Source organism: Elgaria multicarinata, chromosome 1 (genome assembly GCF_023053635.1).
Source record: "Elgaria multicarinata webbii isolate HBS135686 ecotype San Diego chromosome 1, rElgMul1.1.pri, whole genome shotgun sequence".
Lineage (NCBI taxonomy): Eukaryota > Metazoa > Chordata > Lepidosauria > Squamata > Anguidae > Elgaria > Elgaria multicarinata.
The window spans coordinates 98,882,130-98,899,171 of record NC_086171.1 but is presented as its reverse complement, the minus strand read 5'-3'; the positions used below and the strand labels follow the sequence as shown (position 1 = coordinate 98,899,171).

General features: G+C 41.7%; 1 protein-coding gene across 1 annotated transcript in view; it reads left to right on the top strand.

Moving 5' to 3' along the window:
- Positions 1–3,675: 3,675 nt before the first annotated feature.
- RXRG (retinoid X receptor gamma) overlaps positions 3,676–17,042 on the top strand; it is a 61,478-nt gene continuing 48,111 nt past the window's right edge. Inside the window, exon 1 of the mRNA XM_063116876.1 lies at positions 3,676–3,800. Coding sequence (XP_062972946.1) covers positions 3,752–3,800 — 49 coding nt within the window. The 5' untranslated portion in view covers positions 3,676–3,751. The remainder of the gene's footprint in view (positions 3,801–17,042) is intronic.

Here is a 17,042-nt window from a genome sequence, read left to right as displayed (position 1 = left end):
CAAGTACAAGTCATGCACCAACACTGTTACAATTTTGGTGCGTACAGAAGACCTTTGTGTTTACCTGAGCATTTGGTAGCTTGTAATGCCAGCTGTTATTTTTTCAAGCTCTTCTTAGCCTTGTTGGAGAGTCTTGGATTTTTTTTTATATTTGTATATTGCATTTGGTTTTTATCTTATTTTTTTATTCTGGTACACCGCCTGGAAATGGTCATGTGACAGGCACTATATAAATATTTTAAATAAATAAATATCCCCACTCCTTAATGAAGGTGCTGAGCCATGGGCAGGTAATCAGGCAGAGTTGGGGGTGAGATACAAAGGCCCAGGCTAGTCTCTAGAACTTATTGGGAGATAGATGTCATCCAGTCCGTGTCCAACCAAGTGTGTTGCCTGCCCAGACCCTCCTCCTCCTCCTCCTTGATCCTGAATGGCTGGGCAATCTGACTCCAAAGGGGCCAGGATAAAGCAGGGTCTTGGGGCCAATGCAAGATATTTTGGTGCCTGAAGTGGAAAATTCAAATGGCCTAGCAGTAAGTAGCACTCATGTTCAGTGCCTGTTGACTTCAGTAGGGCTTCCACTGAGGCTCAGCTCAATCTGCTTCCAATGCTACTGCCATTAATGGAGCCCAAAATCTGCTGCTTGAGCTGCCATTGCTGCAGGATGATATGTGAGAAGAACCCTAGCAAACTTTTAATACTGCATTCTGAAAGTCTTCCTTTACACTGATCTCACCCTTCTATCCCATTTAAAGACAACTTTGCATCCTGCTGAGCCCAAGGACAGAATTAAGAAATGCTTCTTCACTGTTCTGGTTTTGTTAGTATGCTCTGTCTCTTTTGTGAACCGCCCAAAGAGCTCTGGTATAGAAATGCAATAAATAAAAATAAAATAAAATAAAATAAATAATAGAACATGCAGGCAAATTGTAAGCCCTGCACCACACTGTGAATGCTCCTATTGAAATGAACAGGGCAACCTGACTGGATTTTTAACAGACAGGGGTGGGCAATTTGCTGCCCTCAAGATCTTTAAGCCCCTTCTAGCCTTCTTCGCTGAGAAAAACACCCCCCAGTAAATCCAACTTATTTTTAAAGATGGAAGTTGCCGCTATCTCCTGCTGTGTGCAGGAAAAGCAGCAGGATCAAAATGGCCCACTGCACATTGTTTATCTCCTCTTTCAAAAGAGGAAGTAATGAGGGACAAACACATGGGGCGGAGAAGCGACAGTAAGCAAATGCGATTTCCCCCGTGTGATGATGCTCAGTGACTTCCTTTGTTCTGTCAGGAAAATGCTTAAAAATGTTCACAATACACACAAAAAGTGCAGGAAGATTTATTTTATTTTATTTGGATTGGCTGCTGAAGATAATGCAAGCTTTCAGGTGATATATAATTCCTCATCTGACAAAATATTTTTATGCATCTTTATACCACACAATGATGCAAATGCACATGTTACTGAGTTTTGCAGAACACTCCATGGAGCTAAATAATGGATGGCGAGGCCTCAGTCTTGACGTGCTGCTTTAAAACATCAGCTGTCATTGCTCAGCAGCTCTCCGCAGCCTTCTCTGCTTCATCTGGTTCCTCCCTTTCTGCCCTGGACTATGAAAATGCTCGCAGTCCTCGAAGGGAGGGAGGTGAGGCACATGCAGCTAGTCATGTTTTTGAGGCAAAAGGGAAGGGTACAGTTCCTGCACTTGCTTTCCCATTCTTTCACAGAATTGGAAGGAACCTCAAAGGCTATATGGTTTGACCCCCAGTCAGTGTAAGAAATCCACAGTACAACACAACATCCCTGAAAGGTAACCATGCAACCTCTGCTTTAAAACCTCTAATGGATGAGAATACGACACAACCTTTTAAGAAAAGTCTGTTCCACTGTCCACAGCTTGTAACAAGAAGTTCTTCCTAATGTTTAGCCTAAATCTTTTGTCTTGTAGTTCGATCCCATTGGTTCAGTATATTGCCCTCTAGAGCAACAGAAAACAAATTTCTTCCATCATCTATGTGAGTGACAATGCTAAATATGTGTAGATCTCCAGACCATTAAACTACTTTCCTCTTCTGCCTCCCATAGGGAAAACCTGGAGTTCTGCTTCCAGTGATTCAGTTACAGCTAAACCTTGGGGCCAAAGTCCAAGGGTCCACAGGACCGCCTAGATGGCCACCCAGAGGGTGGCAGGTGATCGGGATAATGGCAAACTGGTGAGCTGTCAGTGGCTGGTCTGGTCTGGTCATGTCGGAGGGTGGGGAAACACCAGGACTGATGCAGCTTGCTGCGGCATCCTTTCTGCTTATTTTTAAAACATTTTATTGTCGGGAGCAGCCAATCAGGGATTTTACATTTTTTAAATAATTTTTACTTTTTATATTTTTATGATTTAAAATCATGTTATAATTTTTACTCTAAAAATACACAATCCTTTTCTGCAACACAACAGTCTTTATTCACAAGGAAATATGTTTAGCATCAGGGCAGAAGACGCAAACTCCAATTTATTCCCATGGTAATGACAGTGCTATGATTTGTGAGTTTAAAATGTGAATCTGCTTATGCTCAGAATCTTTCTTTCTTTCTTTTTTTAAATGAGGGTTAGAAAATGTTTTTGTTGTGGGAGGGGGGAAAGTTGTGCTAACATCAGACATGTAGAAGCAGTTGTAAAATATGGAATGAAAGTGGGGTGGGGGCAAAATGTTCACTGTGCACTCCACAACTGAAGGAGTATAACACGCCTCCGACTCCACTGTTCAGACCAGTGAGTCCTGGGTCTAAAACTAACTAGCTGCATCACTGCCTACTCATTTCTAGATGAGAACGAGCTGAATTCCCAGTTTGTGAATTGAGTGTTCTCTTTAATCTGACTACAGTTCTAGATCAATGAAATGCATCAAAGCTACTCTCCTTGTTTTGTATTCTACTAAATTTAAGAGTTCTGCATAATACTTCTTGATATAAATGCATGCTGTCACTTTGAAGTAACACTATGGTTTCCATCTTTTATTCCTTTCAAGTAGGTGTTAAAAACACAGACTCCACCCTTAAATAAATGATGGCAACCATGAAATCACACCATGTATTTACATGAACAAATGCTTGATCCAATCATAATCAATAATGTTACCTATTTTATATCTCATTTATTCTCTGAGATAAACACAGAAGCAGCTGCCTGTTACTATGGCCATATGTCAAAATTATAATTACTCCACACAGCATTGATGGTATTATTATTATTATTATTATTATTATTATTATTATTATTATTATTATTATTATTATATCAAATAATGCCTCACTCTTCTTCTCAGTTAATCCCCCCAGCAGGATTTGATTTGTGACCTATACCAGTGCTGTGATGCATTGATTGGTCTTGTCACTGATGGATTAAGCTACCAATATAGCACACTGCAAGTTTCCAGGGAGCAGAGAGAGAGAGAGAGAGAGAGAGAGAGAGAGAAGCCCTGCCCAGAACTGAATGGGAGAGCAGTAGTAGCGGTGGCAGCAGTAGCAGCAGCAGCAGCAGCAGCAGCAGGATGAGCTGCTGCTGCTGAAACCTGCTTGATTCCAACCAGCCAGTAGCTGCCACTATCTTGAGGGTAAGCAGGACTTCTTTCTACATAATTTCTTCTCCACTTGAGGAGGCAGCTATCTTGGAATTGCTGAAAAGAGCGGAACATTTTAAGGATCTTTAAACTTGGAGGCACCATTGCAATTCCAATGAAGAGATGAGCTGAAGATTAAACATGTACGGGAATTATCCACACTTCATTAAGTTTCCCACAGGCTTTGGGAGTAAGTATTTCCTGTGTGGTTTCTGATTTCCAATGCAAGCAGCAATTCAACAGCTTAGGCACAGATAATGCAAAAAGGGTGTGTGTGTGTGGGGGGGGGGAACGCTTGCTAGATTTCTGATGCTGTTGAGGAAAAGAGAATGAAGTTTCTGTGCCTTTAAATCAGAAACCACTTTCTTAATTGAGAAGAATTCTATGGGCATTCTTTTAGCTCAGGCATCCCTGTCATCCTTTGCTAAAGTGGTAAACTGGTGCCTCTACTGTACCTCAGACTGGCTAGAGCAGGCAGCACAACTAGTCTGTTGGAAGGAAAGGTGGCTAGCTTAGTCTTCCATGTGCCAGGATTTCGTTTGTGGAAATGCTCCTCCATACAAAAACTATCATGTGAGTTCAAAACCTGTATTAGGAAAGCCCATGCACAGATCTACCCTCTCAGTGAGCATCAGGTTTGAATCTTCAGGCAAAGTAAGAGAGCTTGCCGTGAATTTATTTGGCTTAGATTTACCTCAAGAAAATGTGAGGTTGTTATATTAATATGTGGTTTCCTTGCCTTGGGAAGTATACGGTTTAGCTCTAACTGTTATATTGATGTGTGTGAGGGATGCACAAATATTGTTGGACTGAGGCATCAAAAGGTGTGCAGTCACATCTCTGCCCGGCCTTGGGTCTAAGGACTTGACTAGACTATATGAGAGACTTGTTGTTGTTGCTCCACCATGTGTCTCTGCTGCCTCAACCTCTTAAAATCTAGGTGAGCATATTGCATGGCAGTTACAATATGGCCTGTTTGTCACACTCAAATATTCATATTATAAGATGTTTGGATATAAATGTTAGCCTTGGAAATTAGTCCCATAAACTGCATAGAACTGCCAACTTCTTGTACTGCTCTTGTACTTTTAATAACAGCTTGACTCACAGATTTCCAGGCAAAGACAAAAACACAAAGCTTCACTTGCTGAATTTGAGTGTGTCAGTTTCCAACTCAAAGCACGGGATGGGATTGGTAAACCAAAGCTGCCAACCCTAAAACTAAGGAAGGGACAGGGCATGAGAGAAATCATTATGCATAGGTTAGAGTGTATAATCAGATTTATAAATCTATAACATTTAAGACCAAAGCAGTATATGGGTACTAACAGCCAACAAATGTGTCCAGCAAGTGTATGTTTTTTGTGGTGTGTATCTTTCAGGCACATGCAGTAGGGAGCCAGAATTAGCCATGATTCCCTGCACACACAATCACAACCATCCCTTTGCCACTGCAAAGGTGTATGGTTTTGTATCCAGGTGAGCACTGTATCTCTGTCTATGTTGTGGGAGAGCATGCTGGGGGTTTCCCTGCCTGTGGCCTGGAGAACTTGATGCATCAGCTTTTGCATATTTAATACACATTCCAGACTTTGCCAAATCAGTGTTTCACCAACTGCTCTTTTGGAGACTTGTTTGTTAAAGTGCTATTTTGCTGTTATAAGATTAACACCTGTACCCGGCACTCCTCCAGCCCGCCCGCCTGGAGGAGTGATCCACCAGGAGGTGGATCACTTCTCCACCTGGTAGAGGCACCTGGGGAGGCACTTAGCGCCCCGCTCACCCTCCAACTACTGTGCTAAGGAAGGGTGATCCCTGTTATTATCTTCAGTATGAGATTGGAGATAAATCTGGGATCCCCCTGTAAATGGGAGGACGAGCAGCAGGGAGTGGAATTCCCACTGTATTGGTAGCCTCTCGGGGATGGGGCCTGGAGAGGGGCAGGTCCCATCGGGGGAGCCCAAGCCTCCAAGGGCCGGTTGGAAACCTTCGTGTGGCATATTAGGGCCTCTGAGCCAGAAGTTTCCATCCATGTTATAGATGATCTAGGTATGAGAGTGAGGTGTTCTGAGGGTTCCCTGTTATTTAGAAGGGAGTATTAGTTTTTGGGCAAATTACTAGAGTTGTGCACAAGTGGCCTCTCAAAATTCTTCACCCTATTTGTGGGTGGAGAAATTGGAAGGACAATTTTACCAAATATCTCCTGGGGGAGGATAAATTCTCCAAAATTTCTCACAGGTAGCCATCACCATTGGCAAGTGTTGTAGAACAGCTTCTTTCTTTTTGTTTTCTAAGGTTGTTTGTTTGTTTGTTTTGCACTACATCTACTGTGTTGGCTGCCTGGCCCCCATGTTGCATCCTCCACAATACCCCATATACGTAACATCACTCCAGCGCATTGAGAGGAGAGAATGCAGCCACCACAAAAAATAATGGTGAAGAAAATGTGATGAAAATTCTGAGAAGTGTCCATTAATTTCTAGGAGGTACGAATTTCCTGAAAGTTTTCTTCACATGAAAGAAGTTTCCATTTTTCTGCCTCATTCTCAGGGCATTTTATAATTCATTCTGAATGTGTGTTGTTGGTGTTTTTGACCTTACCTAATCACTTTAACATGAGATGTTCTGTTATACATTTCACCATTGCTCTACAGTCTCCCAGGCTGCCTGCACTTCCTGATCCGACATTTACGATGTCTTCCCCTGGAAGGAAAAGTGCAGGAAGCCAATACAAGCTGCCAGAGATGACTGTACATTAAAAGACAGGAACTCACACACACTCCTCAGCCATCTCATAAGTAAGGTAAGCACAAAAACACTGAACCAAACCCATGAGAATTTCTCCAAAAAGTCTTCTCATTTGAATTTCTTTTTGAAAAGAATTTCTTGTCTTGTGAAATTGAACGAGAATGGTCAAAATTCTCATGGGAGAAATTTTCAGCACAGCACTACAAATTACACTCTTTTCAGCAATCATATAGTGGGTTGGGGAAGGGTTGAGCATCTATGCGCGTGCACACACACACTCACTCACACACAGAGTATCCCATTCCAAATTGGACTCTCCCAATGCATCTTTGCAGCAATGGTAGTTAAATCCATGACTGAGGTTCCTAACTGTTAACCCTCTGGAAGCCCCAGAGTGGCTCCAGATCCAAGCCACCCTGGTGCAAAGAGCCCGAGATTGGAGCAGAAAAGTGGGGGACGTACCCCAACTTTTCCTGCCCAAGTGAGGTCCGCTCTTCCACTGTCTGTCCTCGCTTGGGGGTGTTCCCGGGTGGAAGGTGAACCCAATGAGTGCCGGAAGTCCCACACTTCCTCCCTTCATCTAGATTGCTCACCACCACCCCACACCAGCGATACTGTGGTGTTTGGCAGCACAGTGAAGCCAACTCGGCGCTGTGAAGAGACAACCCCTTACAGAACTGCATGGCTTTGTTCTGGCCCATCTAGACTTGAGAGGCAGAAGCACAGCTGGTCACTTTGCTCAAACCTGCACTCAGAGCAGCCCTCACCTCCAAGGAAGGCAATGGGATTTTTAAAACACCACCCTTCTTGGGGGAAGGTGGTGGAGGAGGTGTAACCAATGGGAAGACACTGCAGCGGAGGGAGATAAATGCAGTAGGGAGAAGACTCATAGGAGGCCGCATGCAGCCTATTTGTCGCGCCTCCCGCTTTAAGCTTGTGGGGGAAAGTAGATCTGCATATTTCAGGCACACAAAGGCCAGATCTACACCTGTCAAATCATTATGAATGTGGAATAAAAAGCAGGAAATAATACTAGGAAAGCAGTATAGGGGACGTGTCCTGTGGAGGCTGACCAACATTTTTCTTACTCTCTCAAAATGCTAGAACCTGGGGTCATCTCATGAAGCTGACTGTTGGGAGATTCACGACATATAAAAGGAAGGACTTCTTCACACAGCGCATAGTTAAATTATGGTATTCACTACCACAAGATGTAGTGAACCGCCTAGAGAGCTTTTTGTGAACCGCCCAGAGAGCTCTGGCTATTGGGCGGTATAGAAATGTAATAAATAAATAAATAAATAAATGGCCATCAATCTGGATGGCTTCAAAAGGGGGTTGGATAAATTCCTGGAGGAGAAGGCCATCCATGGCTATTAGCCCTGATGGTTCTGTGCTACCTCCAGGATCTGTGGCAGTAAGCCTGTGTGCACCAGTTGCTGGGGAACATGGGTGGGAGGGTGCTGTTGCACCATCTCCCGCTTTGTTGGTGCCTGGTCGACAGCTGGTTGGCCACTGTGTGAACCGAGTGCTGGACTAGATGGACCCTCGGTCTGATCCAGCAGGGCTCTTCTTCTGTTCTTATGACCTCCTTTTTGTACCCTCAGGGTGGGGTCCAAGTGGAATTTTAAATTTTTCTTTAATGTCTGGGAAAAGTGCAGGGGGCTGGGGAGGAGAAGGGTGGAAGCGAGCTGCGTGTTTCCGGGACTCTTGAAAGTGTGCAGATCGAATACGCTATTAGCATGGCTGGGAGGATATCTGTGCATGCTCCGAGCAGGCCTCCCCCACACACACCGCGCCAATCGAGGGATGAAAGGGCCTCTTAATGTAAGCATCATCTGGGCCTGAAAGAAAGGCTTGCTTGCATTGAGTAGGCCTGAGCAAACCTTGGCTTCAGATTCAGAAATCCAAGGCCTCAGCAGCTACGGAACTGCACAGGCCTGGGACTCCGTAACGCAGTGGTTCTTAACCTTTTTGGTGTCACACCTCCCTTGTGAAAAATCTTATGACCTACGCCTCCCATGTGTTAACGGCCCAAAATTTAGGCTTAGGCAGGACGAGTTTGCATTTTTTAGTTCTGTCTCTGCACTAAAAAAAATGCATATTCAATGAAAGGAACACAAACACAAGCAATGAATAGTTTTGTAGCTGACTGTGGAGGAGCCTTGTTTGTTTGTTTGTAAACCACCCCTCGGCACTTGGAAGATCCCAGCCGCACAATCCAATCAAGTTGAGGGAGAAGAGGCCTATGCTGGGAGTTGTAGGCTAGGGTGACCCTATGAAAAGGAGGACAGGGCTCCTGTATCTTTAACAGTTGCATAGAAAAGGGAATTTAAGCAGGTGTCATTTGTATATATGGAGAACCCGGTGAAATTTCCTCTTCATCACCACAGTTAAAGCTGCAGGAGCTATACTAGAGTGATCAGATTTAAAAGAGGGCAGGGCAGCTGCAGTTTTGAATGTTGTGAGGAAGAGGAAATTTCACCAGGTTCTCCATATGTACAAATGACACCTGCTGAAATTCCCTTTCCTATGCAACTGTTAAAGATACAGGAGCCCTGTCCTCCTTTTCATAGGGTCACCTTATTGTAGGCCTTTTCTCCTGTGCTCCTAGGCGAGCAGTTGGAGACCATGTGACCTCACCCTCTCCAAACAGCATTCAGATAGAACTCTTGGGCTGCTGCATTTTCAAGGGGCGCTTTTAAAAATATAAAAAAAATTGAAAGAAGAAAGGAACAACTGCTTAAACTTCAAAAGGTGGAAACCCTGTCCCTTTCCCCAAGGAGAAATTCTCTGAAAATTTCTCCTTCCCCAAGCATTTTTCTCCAGAGTTTTCGTTTTCCTCCCACCCCTCCACGAAATGCCAAAAAATTGAACAATCAACACTTTTGGCCCAGCTCACTTTTTGCAATAAACCGGAAAAAAGTGACATAGAACAAAGCAGTCACTTACCTTGAAAGATTGTTCTTCACAAACGCTAACACATGTGTAGCAGGTAACGATAACTACAATAACGCATGTGGTGTACAAATGAGCTACGTCGGAGCTCCCAAGATTAGTAGAAAGAAATAAGGTTGGGCCAAGCTGCGCTGTTATGTACTTGTAAAATAAACAATTTATAGTTGAGAGGCTACTCCCACCTCCCCTGGAGTCAGTCCAAACCTCCCCTGGGGAGGCGTACCCCCCCCCCCCCCGGTTAAGAACCCCTGCCGTAATGGAAGATAACAGCCTACTACTACCTGGGAAGACTGCCCAGGAACAGCGGGCACTTGTTGCTGCTAGCACAATCACTAGCGTGATTCAGGATGTACCAGTCCATGATTTAGGATGTAGCAGTCCACTGCACGTTCCATAAGTGCCCCGCAGCCACCTGCTTCCCCGGAGAACTGTCCTAGGCCTTGGTAAATGCAGCCCTCCGAGGCAGTGCATGCTGGAGGTTGTAGACTGCACACCATTACAGAGCCTGCTTTCTGATTTCAGAACTCAGACACTTCTTTTCTTTCCCCCTATATTAAAGGCAAAGGTTTTCCTTCTCCCTCACCAGACCCAATATCTTTGCTGTTAAAGAGCATATTCCTGTGACTTTTCTGGCTTTAAAAGTTTCCATGTTTTTGCTTGACTGTACTGCATCAAAGTGTTTTTTAAAAAAATTAATTTCATCTTTTATATAATAGTTTGAAATAATCTCTTTTTTGTTTACACTTGTAGGGCTACGCACCTGGGAGTAAATCCCATTGAACTCAAGTACACATGCACAGGACTGCATTATTAACAAATGTGTTATTAGTTTCCCACGGTCATCATACTACATTTTAAAAAATTTCAATTTTCCATCTTCTCTTAAATATCTTTATCTTCCAATAATAATTTGTTGAATTTCTAAATTTTATTTCATTTTGGTTCACATACTTAAATTTCTAATGTAACTGGTCTGCATCTAAAGATGTTTTATTTTAATTTTTAAAGTTTGTTTTAACATAAATGGGGAACTTAAATCTAAATCAATTTTTGAGAAATTATTAGCAGGAAAAATGTATAATCTTTATCATGTGAAATCCTCTTCAAACATAATATACACAAAAAAGTTTTATAGTCTTTCTAAAGACTTTCTCTAGAATTTCTTTTTCACACACACACACACACACACACACACACTTACTTAAAACTACTGTTAAATCTGCATAACAGATTTTCTGTTTTTGATTATGAGCATAAATGCATTCTACCGCAAACAATTCAGCTTCACATTTCATCTTAACTAGAACATATCTTCCATGATGTTTATTCTTGAGTCCATTGTTTCTGTAAATTGGGCTTTGAGATAACTGTTGAGCTTTAGAGGATCCTGGTGATGCTAATATGTGTCCTGGTTTCTATATGTACATGGTACTTTTTTCTGTGTCTCTTGGAAAAATAATATATCTGATTTTCCTTTTGATTTAATAATCCTATTAATAGCATTAACATTAAGAGATAATTTTCAAATTCTTCATTCTTCAAATTTATTTAACCAAGATATCCTTTTCCTCTTCCTTTATTTTTGCTGTCAGGATACTTTTCATTGGTTTGGAACAGTTATCAATGGCTGCAATAACAAAATCTGGAATTTCTTGAAAAGTTCATTCTGTAGTGTCAAGGACAGTAGCTGAGCTTGTCTGTCTGAAGCTTGACACCGATCGTTCTGCCCTCTGCTGTTTGTTCAAGCCCTGATGTATCTTCCAAAAATTCTCACCTTCCTCTAAAGTTCTAACCTTTTTCTTAACCTTACATATTAAGGTTTTATTGCATTCCTTCACTTTTAATGTTAAAAACTTCAAGGTCTTTCATTTCATCTACAGGTGATACATTTTAAAAAAACCTACACCTGGTATATTTCTCAAAGCTTGGGAAAATTAAACATTTCAAATTTACATTTGGAAAAAACCCTTTATGAGCATTGTCATCAGACAAGCGTTTTATCGCATGCTTGTTACTGCCCACTCACATTTTATTTTTTTGCTTGTCATTTAGATGACGCGTCCACCTCCCATGCACCTTCCACTCCTTCCGCTCGTTTTTCCATCGCAAAAAAAGATCAGGAAAATCCGAATTATTTTTTTAAAATGAAACTTGCCACCATTTCCTGCTGTGTGCAGGAAAAGCAGCGCAATAAAAACGCCCACTGAATGGGCCATGTGGTTGTTGCTGCTTCCTCTTGCTCTCCATATGTAAAGAGATTGTCACTATTGTGGGACAGCAGCAGGAGGCCATAGCCTCCTGTGAACCGCCCAGAGAGCTCTGGCTACTGGGCAGTATAGAAATCTATATAAATAGAAATGTAAATGTTCGTTCGAAACAGACGTTATATCTCCGAAAGTTCTTCACCAATTGCTTTGAAATTTTGACACAACGTTGCATTCGAATACGCGAGCGTTGTTATGTAACTATGTTTGTCTTAAAATCGAAGAAATAGGCCTCCTCAAAACCAGTCCTGCTGATCATTGTGACATCGCCAACCAGTAGGCCAGTCCACTGCCTCTGCCTTCTCTCTTATTTGCATGTTCTCTCACAATTGGCTGAGTGAATATAGATGTCACACCTGTGACAGTTACACGTTCTGAAGAAAGGTAACTGCCAGGAGTTTCCGCTAACCTCCTCACCGTAAAAACATCCTTTTTTAAAAACCAAACAATTTGCTTTACTTCATCCAAATAATGCCTCACAGAAGATCACACTTAGGTCGTCGTACTCGCAGAGCAGAAGCACTGCAACGAGAAATTGCAAATCAGACTGAGGAAGAATGGGCATCAGCAAACGAGAAAAAAAGAAAAAGAATGCTTCAAATACGTGCCAAGGAACCAGGCAAGCAACGTTCAGCCAGACTTGAGGATGCACGATTGCGAGCACGGCAATCGCGTTCTACAGCTTCAGATCTGCTTTGTTCTCAACAGAATGAACGCGACAGGCTGAGAGTGGCTGAAAGACGTCAACGAGAAACAGTACATCAGCATCAAACACGACTCCATGGTAAACAATCACACGATTACAATCGCCTTGCATTCCGGTACAACCCAGCTGATGATTATAGTTTGAGGCGGCATGTTCTCATCGGCACTATGACTGAAGTGTGTCCTTATTGCAAGGCTCTTAAATTTAATGGAGAAACAAAAGGAATGTGTTGCGCTGCTGGAAAAATTAAACTGCCTCAACTTGGAGAACCACCAGAGCCATTACAAACTTTGCTTGCTGGATATACCGCAGAATCAAAGCATTTCCTATCTAACATCAGGAAATACAACTCATGCTTCCAAATGACGTCATTCGGCGCAGAAATCATCACAGCTCCATTTATGCCAACTTTCAAAGTCAAAGGACAAATTTATCATAAAGCCGGCTCCTTCCTTCCATTTCAAGATAGTCAACATAAATTCCTACAAATGTATTTCATTGGTGATGGCAATGATGAATTGAATGCACGCTGCGGAATTTATACCGGCATAAAAAGGTCCATCGTTTCAAAACTGCAACAGCTACTTCACGAAAAAAACAATTTAGTACATTTGTTCAAAACAGCAATTGACATGATGCCATCTGATACACACAAGATTGTTATTCATGCTGACAAAACGCCTGCTGGAGAACATGTGCGAAGATTCAGTGCTCCAACTATAGACGAAGTGGCAATTGTTATAGTCGGAGATCAATTTCAACCTAGAGATATTGTTATTCATCGGAAAAACAATCAATTGAAAAAAATTGCAGAAACTCATCGATGCTACGATGCCCTGCAATATCCAATCATTTTTTGGGATGGTGCCGATGGATATCACTTCAACGTTAAGATGATAAATCCAGTCAGTGGCGAAGAAACAGATATGAAATGCAGCGCAATGAACTATTATTCATACCGATTAATGATTCAAGAAAATGAAGACAATCACATTTTGAAATGCCATCAATTGTTTCACCAATACATCATAGATATGTATGCAAAAATAGAAACAGAACATTTGATATTCATCCGTTTAAATCAGACCAAGCTTCGCTCAGAAGAATACATTCATTTGCGAGATGCAGTTGTAAATGACGGAAATACAACTAACGTTGGAAGACTAACGATTTTGCCATCTTCATATACAGGCAGTCCACGTCATATGCATGAGTACGCTCAAGATGCAATTGCGTATGTTCGTCACTACGGCCGTCCAGACCGATTCATTACATTCACATGCAATCCAGCTTGGGACGATATACAACAGCTCTTATTTCCTGGCCAATCGCCGGTGGATAGGCATGACATCACAGCACATGTTTTCAGACAGAAGCTGAAATCGCTGATGGATTTCATGGTAAAACATGAAGTGTTTGGGTCTGTGCGCTGCTGGATGTACTCAGTGGAATGGCAAAAGAGAGGATTGCCACACACACATATACTAATCTGGCTCAAAAACAAAATCACTTCAAATGAAATTGACAGTGTAATATGCGCTGAAATACTAGATGCCGACGTCGATAAGGATTTGCATGAAGTTGTGACGAAAAATATGATACATGGACCTTGCGGTACACTGAATCCAAATTCACCATGCATGATAGACGGAAAATGTTCTAAGTGATATCCTCGAGCATTAGTATCCAACACAGTTACAGGAAACGATGGATATCCTTTATACAGACGAAGATCAGCAGAAGATGGCGGAAAATTAGAAACCATAAAAATGAGAAATGGTGACATCGAAGTAGATAACCGGTGGGTTGTTCCATATTCGCCTTTGCTATCAAAAACATACAAAGCGCACATAAACGTGGAATACTGTAACTCTGTAAAATCAATAAAATACATTTGTAAGTACGTGAATAAAGGCAGTGACATGGCAGTTTTTGGCGTGCAACCAGAAATAAGTGATAGGAATGCGGTCATACATATCGATGAAATAGCACAGTATCAGGCTGGAAGATACATAAGCGGCAATGAAGCTGTATGGCGAATTCTATCATTTCCCATACATGAACGAAGTCCAGCTGTTGTTCACTTAGCAGTACACCTAGAAAATGGACAACGCGTTTATTTCACAGCTGCAAATGTGGAAAAAATAGCCCTGAATCCACCGGCTACAACGTTAACTGGTTTCTTCACGTTATGTCAAAATGATGCATTTGCAAAAACACTGCTGTATTCGGAAGTGCCTACGTATTACACATGGAATGCAAGTAGAAAATCATTTCAACGACGCAACCGAGGAGAGCGAGTCGACGGACAACCTGGCATATTCAAAGAAACTACGATAGGCACACTGTACACCGTGCATCCCAATCAAGAGGAATGCTTCTTTCTTCACATGCTGTTGGTAAATGTGGCCGGCCCAACGTCTTTCCATCAATTGAGAATTGTCAACGGCGTTACACGTGCCACTTTCCACAGTGCATGTCAAGCTCTGAATTTATTGGAGAACGACCGACACTGGGATGTATACATTAATGACGCGTGCAACACGTCACATCCAAATCAAATTCGTGCACTGTTTGCAATCATATTGACCGTCTGCTCTCCTTCATCTCCAACAGAGTTATGGGAGAAATATAAATCGGACATGGCTGAAGATATTCTCCGTCAAATACGCAAAGAAAATTCAAATATAAACATGGATTTCACACCAGAAATCTACAACGAAGCGTTAATAATGATTGAAGATTTGTGCTTAGAAATCGCAAACAAAGTTCTCAATCAATTGGGAATGCCATCACCGAATCGAACTGTTGCTGCTTCGTTTGATGTAGAATTGCGTCGTGAACAAAATTATAACACGGATGATCTTTTGTCGTGTGTGCAATCAAATATTCCTAAGCTAACGCTTGAGCAAAAACGCATTTACGATCAAATAATGAAAACCATCAATAACGGGATTGGAGAAATCTTCTTCTTAGATGCGCCAGGAGGAACTGGTAAAACGTTCCTAATTAGATTGATTCTGGCAGCAATTCAATCCCAAAATGACATAGCCTTAGCTCTTGCGTCATCCGGAATAGCTGCGACATTGCTACCTGGTGGAAGAACTGCTCATTCCGCTTTGAAATTGCCATTAAACATACAATTCATTGAAACTCCCACGTGCAACATTTCCAAAGCATCCGGCATGGGAAAAAATTACAAAAATGCAAACTTATTGTTTGGGATGAATGTACAATGGCACACAAAAAATCACTCGAGGCTCTTGATAGATCATTGCAAGATTTGCGTGGAAACATCAGACCATTTGGGAACACATTAATATTGCTTGCAGGAGATTTCAGGCAAACATTACCTGTAATTCCTCGCTCGACACCAGCGGACGAAATAAATGCTTCCCTGAAATACTCTACTTTGTGGCGACACGTAAAGACGTTAAAATTAACTACAAATATGTGTGTCCAGCTGCAAAACGATCGATCAGCTGAGATATTCTCACGTTAATTGCTGGAAATTGGGAACGGAAAGGTGCCAGTTGATCTGACCTCAGGACGAATTTTATTACCTCATAACTTCTGTAATTTAGTGACGTCAAAAGAAGAATGGGTTGAAAAAGTATTTCCAAATATTCAAACCAATTATAAGAATCACGATTGGCTGAGTGAACCAGCTATTCTTGCGGCCAAGAACAAAAACGTCTACGAACTTAACAATATTATTCAATCTAACATTCAAAGCGAGGCAGTCACATACAAGTCCATCGACACTGTTGTGGAAGCAGATGAAGCAGTTAATTATCCAACAGAATTTTTGAATTCACTCGATCTGCCAGGGATGCCACCGCACGTACTGCAATTGAAAATCGGCATGCCAATTATCATGTTGCGAAATATCAACCAGCCAAAACTTTGCAACGGCACGTGGCTTGCAGTAAAAAAATTACTGAGCAACGTCATAGAAGGAACAATCTTGACAGGACCTTTCAAAGGTGAAGATGTCCTCATTCCTCGCATTCCTATGATTCCAACAGATATGCCATTTCAATTTAAGAGATTGCAATTCCCAATTCGATTGGCGTTTGCAATCACCATCAACAAAGCTCAGGGCCAATCTTTAGAATTGTGCGGTTTAGATCTAGACACAGATTGCTTCTCACATGGACAATTATATGTTGCGTGTTCTAGAGTCGGCAAACCAGACAATCTCTATATCTACACAGACAATGGAACAACTAAAAATATTGTATATCCACAAGCATTGTGAAATTAAACATATTAGAAACATCCACTTTGTCTTTTCTTTCTTTTCAATTTAACCAGACTGAGCCACAGCAACGCGTGGCAGGGTACAGCTAGTGTAATAATAAATAAATAAATAAATGGCAACAGTAGGGAAATGTGAAAATCCCCCTGTCTGATGACACCCTATGTCTCTATCTAAATTGCATTTAAAAGCAATTTCAGAGTTAGTTTGATATGCAGTATCAGTATAAATTTGCTCTGTACAGTCTGCTCCTTGTATTGTTGCAAATAATTAGTTTCATTTTTGTTGTGATGAAAACCTGTATTTTCATCACAACTCTACTATCTATATTATCTAAATCCTTTCCCCTTACTCTTCACATCTTTTATTCTGTCTTTGCCACTATAGTTTCAGAAACTCTAGTGGGCCTATAACGGTAATCCTATCTTCTGGACACTTTTGTGTAAGGTTTTGTGTTTAAAAAATCCTGACAGCTAGGCTAAGTGCCTCTGAGCA